General features: G+C 42.1%; 1 protein-coding gene across 1 annotated transcript in view; it reads right to left on the bottom strand.

Annotated features, from left to right (window-relative positions):
* Nucleotides 1–4,838, bottom strand: part of LOC121923910 (keratin, type II cytoskeletal 6A-like) — a 27,639-nt gene extending 22,801 nt beyond the window's left edge. The window contains exon 1 of the mRNA XM_042454844.1: nucleotides 4,269–4,838. Coding sequence (XP_042310778.1) covers nucleotides 4,269–4,838 — 570 coding nt within the window. The remainder of the gene's footprint in view (nucleotides 1–4,268) is intronic.
* Between the last annotated feature and the right edge of the window lie 8,030 nt (nucleotides 4,839–12,868).

Below are 12,868 nucleotides of genomic sequence, written 5' to 3'. Positions count from 1 at the left end.
ATTATAGCAAAAGGCCTTCTATTTAATTTTTTGCTCCAAGTAGTCCATTGATGTGTTTTCCTTTGTGCCCAGACAAAAATGACACTGTCCTAATTCAGAATGTAACATCAGTTCATTGATCAATAAAATTAATCCATTTTTTAAGAAGGGGTGAAAAAAAAACTTCAAAAAGATGGATTTGGGAGAGAATCTGAAAGATTGCAGGTGTAGCTCCGTGATATAAAGCTTTGCCTTTTTGATCCAAATCACTAGCAAATTTTTATTTTCTTCTTTATTTCTTTTCATCATGCCGCTCACAAGGAAAACCTCCACCAGAAGGTATTGTTAAGGACTCCACTGGAGGTTTAAAGAAATGCCAAGTCATTTAACTGCAAGGCTCAGCTGTTGCCCCAAGGTCAAAAAGGATCACCCGAGATTTCAAATGCAACCATCCTTTCTGGAGAGTTCATGCAAAGCCCCCTTTTTTGGCTGCATGGCCCTTTGTGGCTTCAGATAGCTTTGTTCAATGGATTAGGAGCAGATGGCTGTATATCCTACCGCAGTCACACAGGCACATACCTTTAAAAAAACTAACAGGTGGGACAAAGGGTACATCTACACATTAGAAATAATGCAGTATGATGCCACTTCAACTGTCATGGTTCCATCCTACAGAATCCTGGGATATATAGTTTTGTAAGGCCCCAGCCCTCTTTGGCAGAGAAGGCTAAAGACCTTGTAAAACTGCAAATTCTAGTATTCCATGGGATGGAGCTACAATACTTAAAATGGTGTCAAATGGCATTATTTTTACAGTTTAAATTCATCCCATGTTTGGGGGGATGAAGAAGATCAAATGTATAATCAAGCCTGTCCTCTTATAAAAGTGATGGGCAACTATCTCTGATACAAGCAAGACAGGTTAATCCCCTGGCAAAAATGGGAGGATCATACCCCTGCGTATATTTTGCCTCCAAATGTCCCCATATACCTCATGTACGGTGCATTTTTGCCATGTTTTTGTTCCTTGAGCCATTTAGGCCCAGGGGAAGATTTCTTTTTTTCTTTTCTTTTTCTTCTTTTTTGCAACAGTCATTTTTACTCACTTCCTATTTTTTTTAAAAAGAGTCTCTCTGACACTTAAAATTGTCCAATTGGCTCCAAAATGTGGTGAAAATTCTTCACTCTTGTGGCCATTTGGGGAGATTTATGTGCAATTTATTGATCTGTGGGGATCCTTGGGTGCCCTGGGATCCAGATAAAGCCTAGGGACTGCATTTCAATTTATTTATTTATTTATTTATTTATTTATTTATTTGTACAATGCTCTTCAGCCAAAAGGCTATTAATTAGACATTTCCCTGCCCTCAGGCTTACAATCTAAAAAGACAAGACACACAAGGAGAAGGGAATGGCAGTGGGGAAAGGAGAAGGTACAGCAGATCTTCTCTCCCTCTGATGCCTGGACCAAGGCAGATGGAGGGAGGGTCTTCTTCTTATTCTGATTAGGCCTGATGGAGCTGGCCTGCCCTTCTCTCCCTCTGGATGGTGGATGGAGGGTGGCTTTATTTTCTCCTTGTCATGGAATGTAGAATAGTTCCAGCAACAAAAACAGCTAGTACTGTACAACCCAGTAATAGTTTAGGGTGGACTTGATGCCTTGATGCTTGATTTATATGGTGCCTTGATGCTTGTATATATGATTTCACTGCCTGAGAATGAAGAAAAGGTGAATATTCTTTATATCAATAGAGATGTTAGAAACAGGTTTCCATGTTTCTGGGCTCTAACCACTTTCATGGGGCACTTAACAAACATTTCTGGATTCAGGTGACCACATCTATAAGGCTATAATGATTTAACAACCATATACAACAAAAAGGGCTTTTTGGATATGTCCGCAGCAAAAGGAAGAAGAAGGAAACAGTAGGGTCACTGCGTGCAGAAGATGGCAAAATGCTAACAGAAGAAAGAGAAAAGGCAGAATTACTCAACACTTTCTTTGCCTCCATCTTCTCAGAAAAGGCAAAGGGTGCTCAACCTGAGGATAATGGAGCAGAGGACAGAATAAGGGAATTCCAGCACAAAATAAGTAAAGAGATAGTACAGGAATACCTGTTTAACCTAAATGAATTTAAGTCTCCAGGACCAGATGAGCTACATCCAAGGGTATTAAAAGAACTGGCAAATGTAATATCAGAGCCATTGGCAATCATCTTTGAAAACTCCTGGAGAACAGGAGAAGTGCCAGCAGACTGGAGGAGGGCAAACGTTGTCCCCATCTTCAAAAAGGGGAAAAAAGAGGATCCCAACAATTCATCGTCCAGTTGTCTGACATCATACGGAAGATTCTGGAGCAGATCATTAAACAGAGAGTCTGTGAACATCTAGAAGGGAATGCCATAATCACAAAAAGCAACACGGGTTTCAGAGAAACAAGTCATGCCAGACAAATCTATCTCTTTTTTTGATAAAATTACAGCTTGGTAGATGAAGGGAATGCTGTGGATATAGTATATCTTGATTTCAGTAAGGCCTGGACAAAGTTTACGCCATGACACTTGCAAACAAGCTTGTAAAATGTGGGCTAGACAAGGCAACTGTTAAGTGGATTTGTAACTGGTTGACTGGACGAACCCAAAGGGTGCTCAACAATGACACCTTTTCATCCTGAAGAGAAGTGACCAGTGGGGTACCACAGGGCTCTGTCCTGGGCCCAGTGCTATTCTACATCTTTAACAATGACTTGGAGGAAAAAATTGGGGGAATACTTATCAAATTTTCAGATGACACCAAATTAGGAGGAATAGCTAATACTCCAGAGGACAGGATCAAAATTCAAAATGACCTTAGTAGACTAGAAAGCCGGGCCACAGCTAACAAAATGAACAGGGAGAAATGTAAGGTACTGCACTTAGGGCGAAAAAATGAAATGCACAGATATAGGATGGGGGACACCTGGCTTAAGGAGACAACATGTGAAAGGGATCTAGGAGTCCAAGTAGACCACAAGTTGAACATGAGTCAACAGTGCGATGTGGCAGCTAACAAGGTCAATGCGATTTTAGGCTGCTTCAATAGAAGCATAGTGTCTAGATCAAGGGAAATAATAGTGCCACTATATTCTACTCTGGTCAGGCCCCACCTGGAATATCATGTCCAGTTCTGGGCGCCACAATTCAAAAAAGACATTGAGAAACTGGAGCGTGTCCAAAGGAGGGTGACTAAAATGGTGAAGGGTCTGGAAACCATGCCCTATGAGGAACGTCTTAGGGAGCTGGGTATGTTTAGCCTGGAGAAAAGAAGGTTAAGAGGTGATATGAAAGCCCTGTTTAAATATTTGAAGGGATGTCATATTGAGGAGGGAGCAAGCTTGTTTTCTGCTGCTCCAGAGAACAGGACCCGGAGCAATGGATGCAAGCTGCAGGAAAAGAGATTCCACCTAAACATTAGGAGGAACTTCCTGACAGTAAGGGCTGTTTGACAGTGGAACACACTTCCTAGGAGTGTAGTGGACTCTCCCTCCTTGGAGGTCTTCAAACGGAGGCTGGATGGCCATCTGTCGGGGATCCTTTGATCTGGATTTCCTGCATGGCAGGGGGTTGGACTGGATGGCCCGTGCAGTCTCTTCCAACTCTATGATTCTATGATTCTATGATACCCTAAAGTGAACTAAAATGCAGTTTATCCTCTTGTATATTCCCAGTTTCCAGAAGAGTGGCCATTGACTTAGAAAACTTGGCAACTGCTTTGTTGGCCCAATATTATTGCCCCCAATTGCAATGGATTCAGGAGCTGAGAGAACACCTTGATCAAAGATGTGCTAGTTCAGAGCTCAGACTCCTAGCCACCACACCACACCAGCATGTGCTACAATATACAACTGAATCGTAACTAAGGCTTCAGAAATGCTCCTGAATGTAAGTTTCTCCTAAGATTTGCTTTTAAACGTGTTTGGGCCACAACAATTGCACAAAGAAAATAATTTGAGCAACAATTATGACAGGTAAATTTGCAGCAGAGGTATAAGCATAGTTAGGAGGCCTTCCCTCTTCCTGCAGGATTCTGGGAACTGGAGTCTCATGAAAAAAGCTGAGGGTGTACATTAAAGAAGAGAGAAGCCCTGGTGTTAAAGCTAAAAGCTTGCTTGGGAAAAACACCAAACTCCTTGTCACCCACAAGGCACTTGACTCACTTCTTCATTCATTCCATCGTTCCAGCAAACTCAGCTATAAATATCAACAGGTCTTTGAAGCTCCGTGCAAAGTACATTGTTTTAATGGACTCACCTTGTCAATGAAGGAAGCAAACTTGTTGTTGAGGGTCTTAATCTGCTCTCTTTCCTGCACGCGTACCTTTTGGATCTCGGGGTCAATCTCTAAGTTGAGTGGAGACAGGAGGCTGGGATTGACAGAGACCGGCTGGATGCCTCCAGGAGGAACAACAGGGGCCATTCTTCCACCACCAAACCCTCCCACTCCCAATGCCAAGCCATAACCCCCTGTTCCATATCCTCCTCCTCCATATCCCCCACCTCCAAATCCTCCACTGCCAAAACCACCTCCACCAAAACCACCTCCACCATAGCCACCTCCACCGCCACCACCAAGTCCACCACCCAGAAAAACCCCTCCTCCACTAACACTGATGGAGGTCCTCTTGGTGCCCCCTAGGTTGTAGAGGCTTCTGCTACCAAAGCCACCCCCTAACCCTACACCTAAGCTCCCTCTCCCACCCCGGGATAAAGAGACTGAACTGAAGCTGCTTTTTGACCTCCCAGGAACAGTAATGGTGGAAGAACTGTAGCCATGGGACATCCTGACCCCACCACCGGACCTCGAACTAAATTGCCTGCTCATTGTGTCTGATATATATTTTTTTAAAAAACTGCCGGATAATGTTTTGGGAAAGTTATAAGGAAAAAGAGGAAAAGCAGAAGCACAATAAAGAGAGAAAGACACCAGACCCCTCTCTGAGCAAGCAATCTAGTCTCTGCACTATATATACATATATGTGTGGAGATGGGCTTGGCAAGAATTAGGCAATTAATTAAGAATAAAAAATATTTTGGGGCTGGGTTAGATCTGGCAGCAACAAAATCCCTTTTAAGATCCTGAAGTATTGCTTTGAAGTGAAACAAGACAGATATAAGAACTGCTTGGCTTGCAGGCTTTAATGGCACAAAAACTATTTAAGCTAGTGATTTATTTATTTTTTTGCCACCTCCTCCAAACATCATCCCAAAATAATTAACACAGCCAGTTTTTATATTCTTTTTTTTTAAAGATACTCTAATTGTGTGAGATTGTTATTCAACTCTTACTTCAAAGCTTAGTATAAGAGATTCTCCTCCTCCCCCTGCCATGGCTTGAAATAGTGCCTCCAAGGTGTGTTGAATCGTGAGTTGCCCCAAGGTTGTTTTGGTTCAGTTGGCTTTCAAGTTGGGTCTGGAATATCACTCTTTTATTTGGAACATGAACAGTACATGTCTTTATCTTAGGCCTTGTCTGAACAGCTACTTCTGCTGCAATAATTAGAAATAACTGCTAGTAATATTAGGAACCATAGGAGGAACTGACAGAGAAAATTGTAGAGAGTCCTTTTGATTAACATTGTTCCTTGCCAATGGTGCAATTTGTCACTGACTTCTATAAGACTGCTCTTCTGGGAATTTATGTTATCTTTCTCAACCTGGCACTTTCTAAATGTACATGATATTTTTGCTGGCAGGACATGGTGGGATTTGTAGTCCCATCCTACCCAGAGAGAGCTAACATGATGGTTTGAATGTTGGACCAGGAGGCCAGAAGTCATACCCCTCCCCTTTGACCATGGAAACCCACTGTGTGACCTTGGGAAAGTCATACTCTATCAGACTAAGAGGAAAGCAAAGGCAAACCCCCCTCTGAACAAAACTTGCCAAGACAAGACAGTGATAGAGTAAACTTAAGGTCATCATAAGTCAGAAATAATTTGAAGGCCCACAATACAGTCAGCCTTCCTTATCCACAGATTTTTTTATCCACAGATTCAAGCATCCATAATTTGAAACTATTCAAAAAAAGTATAAATTCCAAATAGCAAACCTTGATTTTTCCATTTTATATAAGGCACACCATTTTACTACACCACTGTGTTTAATGGGACCTGAACATCTATGGATTTTGTTATCCATGGGGGATTCAGGAACCAAATCTCAGTGGATAAAAAGGACCCACTGTAATATAACTGAACATTTCCAGGTTGGGAAAGCTGTTTTGAAGTTTGGTATCAAGACAACCTGGGCAAGTAAATGCTGTCACTGAAGTGTTGCATCTATCCAGTTCTATCTACCCAGAGCCAAACCAGGTAACATATAGGTTGTTCATTCACTCTACAAACCAACCATGGGTTGTTTAAGAAAGAATAGCAAAGCCTTTGAAAAATACATAACAACATGCCTTTAAAATGAATGTCCTTTAAAAATAACTTTTGAAAAGTAATTACTTAACATACCCCAAAGGCTGGCCCATTCTGGTCTAATCTGCACTGCAGAATTATGTAGTTTGATACAGTTGTAACTATCACAGCTCAGTGCTGTGGAATCCTGGGATTTCTAGTTTGTTATTGCACCAGAGCTCTCTGACAAAGTAGGCTAAATAGCTCGCAAAACTGCAAATCCCAGAGTTCCATAACACTGAGTCATGGTAGTTAAAGCAGTGTCAAACTGCATTATTTCTGCAGTGTAAATAGGACCTCTGTGCTCTCCTTCCACCAACAGGCAAAGGTCTTCTTATTTGGAAAGGGCCTTTGGCTGTTCTCTGGGTGTGATAGAAGGATCCTTTAAGATGAGCCAATGAAGTGTTTTTCTTTTTAGCATGTTTTGAATATGTTTTAAACTGTTTTGAATTAGTTTTTTTAAAATATTAATCTTTATTTATTTATCAAACTAAAAAAAGCTATTTACAAGCAAATAGAAGCCAATGAAACCATTCGCCTCTAAAAAAATTTCATACATTGAACAAAACTTCCAAAGTCCCCTTTATGCCTGGTCTCAGCACTTAAAACATAATTTTTTTATAGGATTGATTATTCTTTTTAAAATTAATCATTGCTTTCTTGCTAATTCTGTCTTTTAAGTTGCTGTGGGTCCCATGCCTTGAAAAATATAAATCAATCAATCCATCAATCAATCACATTGTTCCTGATCATCATGTTACCTTTCAAATGCAACTCTATTATATCCTTAGGGTTTAAAATAAACACATTGGCGGGTTACAGACTGCCAGAAAGTACATGACGATTGCGTACTAGGGTTAGGAAGGGGCGGTGCTTCCGCACCCCCCTAACCCTAGTATGCACTCCGCACGCACAAAATGGCGGCGGCCATTCCACACGGCCGCCGCCATTTTGATGTCACGGTTGCTCTGCGTCCGCACGTGGCGCCCCAGAAGTGACGCCACAAGTGCGCGACTAGCGCCTCGCGACGTCTTTTCTGGGGCGCGAGAAGGAACGCGATTTCCGTGCTCCTTCTCTGAAGCGTCCGGGAGTCGCGCCGTTTAAAGGCTGCGGCTCCCGGACGCTGCAAGCGTAGGCGGAGCCAGACCGCCGCTTTTCAGCGGTCTGTAACCCACCATTGTTTGTTTTAGTGTGACTATGTGAATAAACTCACTCACACATGCTGTGTTTGTTGTTCACACCATGGAACCTCATCTATGCACATCTCTGCAAGTTCAGTTGCTCACATGTGTCAGCACTTGAATGCAGATGGGGCCGATGATTGAATGTATTCAAAACATGTTCAAGACATGCAGGGTTTTATCCCAGTTTATCTTGGGTCTATCCACATTGGTTGTTCACACAGCCAAGAATGCAAATCTTTAAGAAAAATGGGGGAGGGGGGAGCCTGACATCCATTATCCTGAGTTAAGAGAGTTTTTAGCAGCAACCCCCCCCCCAACTTAGAACCTTATCGCACACAACATTTTAAACGTTTTGGGAACTGAAGGAGGATGCTTGTGTGCATGCGTGTCCAGCCGAAAACGGAGTTTACCACACACAAATACGTCCTCCAACAGTCCCCGTTCTATCCCCTGGCATGCACCCGTTCACGTCTAGTCCTGAAGGGCACGATTTTTGCCTGACGGACTACCTTCCAGACTGGATGGGAACGGGTGCGCTCCGGGGGACGGAACGGGGACTGTTGGAGGATGTATTTGTGTGCAGTAAATTCCATTTTTGGCTGGACGCGCGTGCACTTGAGCGACCTCCTTCGGTTCCCAAAACGTTTAAAATTTCATGTGCGATAAGGTCCTAAGTCAGATACATTTGGAATACATGTGAACAATAAAGATTCAGTCCAGATTCTTCTTGGATTATTTTCACCATCTGTTTGTTGGAGGAATAAGTAACCTAATGCATTTGATGTCCCAGATGTTGTTGGACTTCAGATCCCATCATCCCTAGCCATCATAGCCGGCAGTTAAGGAAGGATGGGAGTTCCAGTCCAAGAAAATCCAGGAGAGAGGGTTACAAGCTTGACCAAATAGCCACATCTCATTTACCTTCTTTGGCTTGCAGTGTGCCAATTTGTCTTATGTATTAACATATTTATATACTCGTCTATAGTGGGAGATCAATAGGATGCCTAATAATATTTTTGTTTGGGACATACAGGGTGCCCCCAGCTCTGGCAGCACCATCTCTGAGGGTACATGCTGACAGCTCCGGTCATTCCTTCTCAATTAACAAGCAAATGCCAACGGGTCTTTAACAACAAAAAAAAAAAAACTGGCAAGAAACCTGCTCCTTGACAGGTAGATTTCATGTAATTAATCACATCAAGGGAATCCACCCTGGCCTAAAGAAATACTTTATTAGAATAGGCAGTAATGTTGTAGCCCAGTACACCATCAGTTAGAAACAGCCGCATGTGTAAGGGACGCTATCCAAGCCAGGTGGGTCCTATCAGATATCATCCCAGAGGCCATCTTGTTCTGGCATTCCAAACTGGAGTGTCTCCAAACTACCAGTTCCCTGGCAAAGGGGAAATAACTTATTTTAAAAATCTTATGCCAGGAGGGTGGTACCATGCCTTTGTAGTATCATAGTTTGATTCTTCTTTTGCTTTTTACCAGGCAACATTGCCATCAAATATTCATTTCTTTCTTTTCCTCAAGAGATATACTTACTAGGGAGTGTACTGGGAACAAGATGGAGGACATAATGCTTCTCCCATTGACATAAATAAAGGGTTGATTATTGTTGTTTGCCTTCAAGTTGTTTCTGACTCATGGCAACCCTAAGGTGACCTTATCATGGATTTGGGTTTTGTTTGTTTATTTGTTTGGCAAGAGTTGTTCAGAGGGGCTTTCTCATTGCCTTCTGCTGAGGATGAGAAAGTGTGACTTGCTCAAGGTCACCCAATAGCTTTCCATGGCTGAATGGGACTGTAGGATAAGTAAAAGTTCATATATTTTTTATTATATTACGTATCGGAAGTTTCCAAATACACTAAAAACTAAAAAAATTCCACTAAAAACTAAATATATATATATACACTAAAAAAATTTAAATGTTAATTTTCATTTGAATCTAAGTGAACCTGCTCCTATTTCACTTCATAGAAGGTTGGGAATTGTTACAATTCTCCAGAATTATTTGGACCACAACTCCTAAGATTCTTCACCACTGACTTTGTTGGCTAAGGCTGCATGTAGCCGCCATTCAACAAGAACCAGGTTGAGTTGAAACTGTGTCTACTTTGTACCTATTGATTTTACATAGTGGCCAGAATTCTGCACCAAAGGCTGCAACACATAACTTTGTGATGATAGTGCTACCTCACTGACATGGTACACAACCATGCTAGTAAATTGTGACAGTGTGCATCAGGGCACTGAATCATAGAGGATTTCTATTGCAGTATGTGCATACCTTGAATCGGTGTGCAGTGTGCCCCAATGCACATTATGTTCCATTGTGTATCAGGTCATGGTGTGCATTTGGATCATGGTGCAAAGGACATGCTGCTGGTACTGTTTGTGCAATGGTCCAGAGACATAGCTGCATCTCTGCTCCCCTCCTGAGAATATGAGCATTGTGAAATATGAACATTGTGGTGTGTGTTAGTGTGTCCTGTCTATCAGGTCATGGGGCAACAGAGGTTGTCTACCTCAAAACCTCCCCACCACCTTGTAATAATTTGTAGGAAGCTCTGCTTTTTTCCATGTAAAGCCACAATTTATTGCAATAATTTATCTTCCTTGGTAAGCTTTTATGGTGAGTAGTTTTATGGTGAGTAGTTTGTTATCAGTCCAACACCTTGGGCCTTTCATATATAAAGAACGAGTAAGAATAAACTGTCTTCAAAGGTAAGGGGAAGACTCAATGATTTGTGGTGTGATTATGTTACAATCATTTCATTTTGGATCTGCTTTGGACTGTGTAAGTATTTCCACAGATGTCATAGGGTTGGCTCATACAGAATTTTAGAAGTTCTGTTCTACACATGGTAAGGTGCCCACAAAGCAAAGCTTGGAAATAATTGGTTAAAAATCTATGCTCCCTATTTGTTATGATTTTCCAGAATTTGTACTTTTTCACTATCTAATGAATTAAATCTATTAAGCAATGTATTATTTTTATTACACTAAGCTGCCTTCAACCCTCATTCAGAAGTGGGATATAGTCTGGAACAGGCCATAGTTTTGTCCGTGCCTCACTATACAAAGCATGCTGGTAGAACTGTGTGTATGACTGTGATTTGTATCTCTTCCCAGCAACATTTAGGACGTTATCGGCTGGGGAGCTATGTGTGTCCATCCCAGAAAATCAAGCCCATTTGCTAATGGTTATCACACACAAGAGCACAACAAGGGGCTAAAGGCACATTAGTTAGGGTCAGATTCGAATTTGGGTATCAAAAGGAGACAAATAAATCCCCATTGTTTTCTGCGCATATTCAAAACTGTCAATTCCACAAGTGCGCATGCGTACGCACACGCACGCACGCACACACACACACACACACACACACACACACTCCAGGGAGGGGAGGGGAGGGGAAACAAGGGGGGATCCTCTTTGCCCCAAAGTCCCAGAAACTATGGGAATGGGAGGCAGAATGAGGGTGCCCTTTGCAAACTCCATAAAACCACAAAGATAGACAGACACAGACACAGACACACACACACATACACACACAAGGAAGAGAGAAAAGAGGGGGTCTGCCTGATTCCACAGAGGCCTGATCCTCCCTGATGCCCTCCTTTTCCAGGTTATGTACCCCATTTCTCCCTCCTGTCCAGGAGGACTTCCAAAGCATCCTCCCTCTGCCTTCTCCAAGCAGTTGTGCCCTTAATTAGAGGAGGAAAAGCAGCCAGGAAGCCTAAAGACTTGGAAGCATTCTCCCTCTTTGACAAAGCAAGGCACCATGGGAAACAAAGTCATCTGAGGCTTGCTTTCCAAATGGCTGGCATTACGTGAAGGGAGTCAATTTGCAAGCAAAATGGAAACATAAATCCAGGAGTTTTGGAAATTTACTTATTTCCTGATTGACCTCACATTCTCCCTGCAATCTCTTCTGACTCCATGCAGCATCATGTGAAAAGCAGCTGCAAATTGGTCCCTAAACCCTGGATGACCCTGCATTTGGCCCCACTATAAACTTCCAATTTTGCCCCGCGTGATAACAATAAAATTGGTAACTTAACAATTACTTATAAATTGAGAGATTTGTTTGCACAACATATTTTGCATGGTAAGAAACATCCCTTGGCAAAGCCCTTATATCAGCTGCAAAATTGCTAATATGGCAGGTTATGCTGCTTTGATGATGCCTTTAAAGTTCTATGCTAATTTATGGTGGTATATAAATAAACATTAATAATAATAATAATAATCATCATCATCATCATCATCTCTATTACTTACTACAGAATTTTTATCCAACGATGAAGTCTTTCCATAGACCCTTGAGTGACAAGGTAAAATGGAAAATGATGCTGACTGGCCAGCACCAATCCCAAATTACAAAATCAAACTGCTTGAATTATGATGGGTCGGGATGCATGAAGAAACCAGTTTAGTACAACGTTGAAAGGCTTGTATCATTCCATGCTGTGGATATATTTTTTGCTTATTTCATTTTCATATGTGATACATTTTATTTTATTTTCATACTGGGTTAAATTTAACTGCCCTGAGGCACCGGTATAAAAAATCTCTGATCATACCAGGAGCTGACAGAAAATATTTTGGGATAAACAATGTGTATGGATCTCCAAAATAAAGCTGGAAAGAACAGGAACAAAATCTGGGACTTTCTGGTCTATTAATGGCAGCCCCTTGCCGCATGTTGTCCTGTACAGAGGAGGCAGGCCATTAGACCTGAACTTGGATCAGCCTGTCTGGATGCCAATCTGGCAGTTTGGACTGATCCCAGACAAAGTGCCTTTATACAGGTCAAACAGACCTGTGTCTGCTGCAGAGTTTTGTGGAAACTCCACAGTGACATCTGCACACTGCACATGCCCCCCTTAACTCTCTCTGCCGTCACCTCTTCACTGAGGCCTATGTTGCAGCCAATGACATCATATGTTGGCACCTGCCCACATGGACATAGCCAGGCACCCTGTTTCCACCCTTAATGGTCATGCTGGCAGAGGCAGGTACAGGGTGTGTAACAGTAGTGAGTACATAACACTGTGGTGAGCTGGCATGTAAACCCCTGCCCATCATGATGAGAACCTGGGCAGGATACCATGGGCTTGGTTCATAGTATCTTGCCCATCTTCTTAAGGTCTAAATCAGTCTGGATGCACCCTTAAGACAGTTTTTGCATATTTTCAGTGTGGTTTTTTTCCTCTCATTTGAAGACTTCTTTTTTTGCAAAATTTTGTACACACAA

The sequence above is a fragment of the Sceloporus undulatus genome, chromosome 2 (genome assembly GCF_019175285.1).
Source record: "Sceloporus undulatus isolate JIND9_A2432 ecotype Alabama chromosome 2, SceUnd_v1.1, whole genome shotgun sequence".
Classification (NCBI taxonomy): Eukaryota; Metazoa; Chordata; class Lepidosauria; order Squamata; family Phrynosomatidae; genus Sceloporus; species Sceloporus undulatus.
This window is presented reverse-complemented; position numbering and strand designations above follow the sequence as displayed.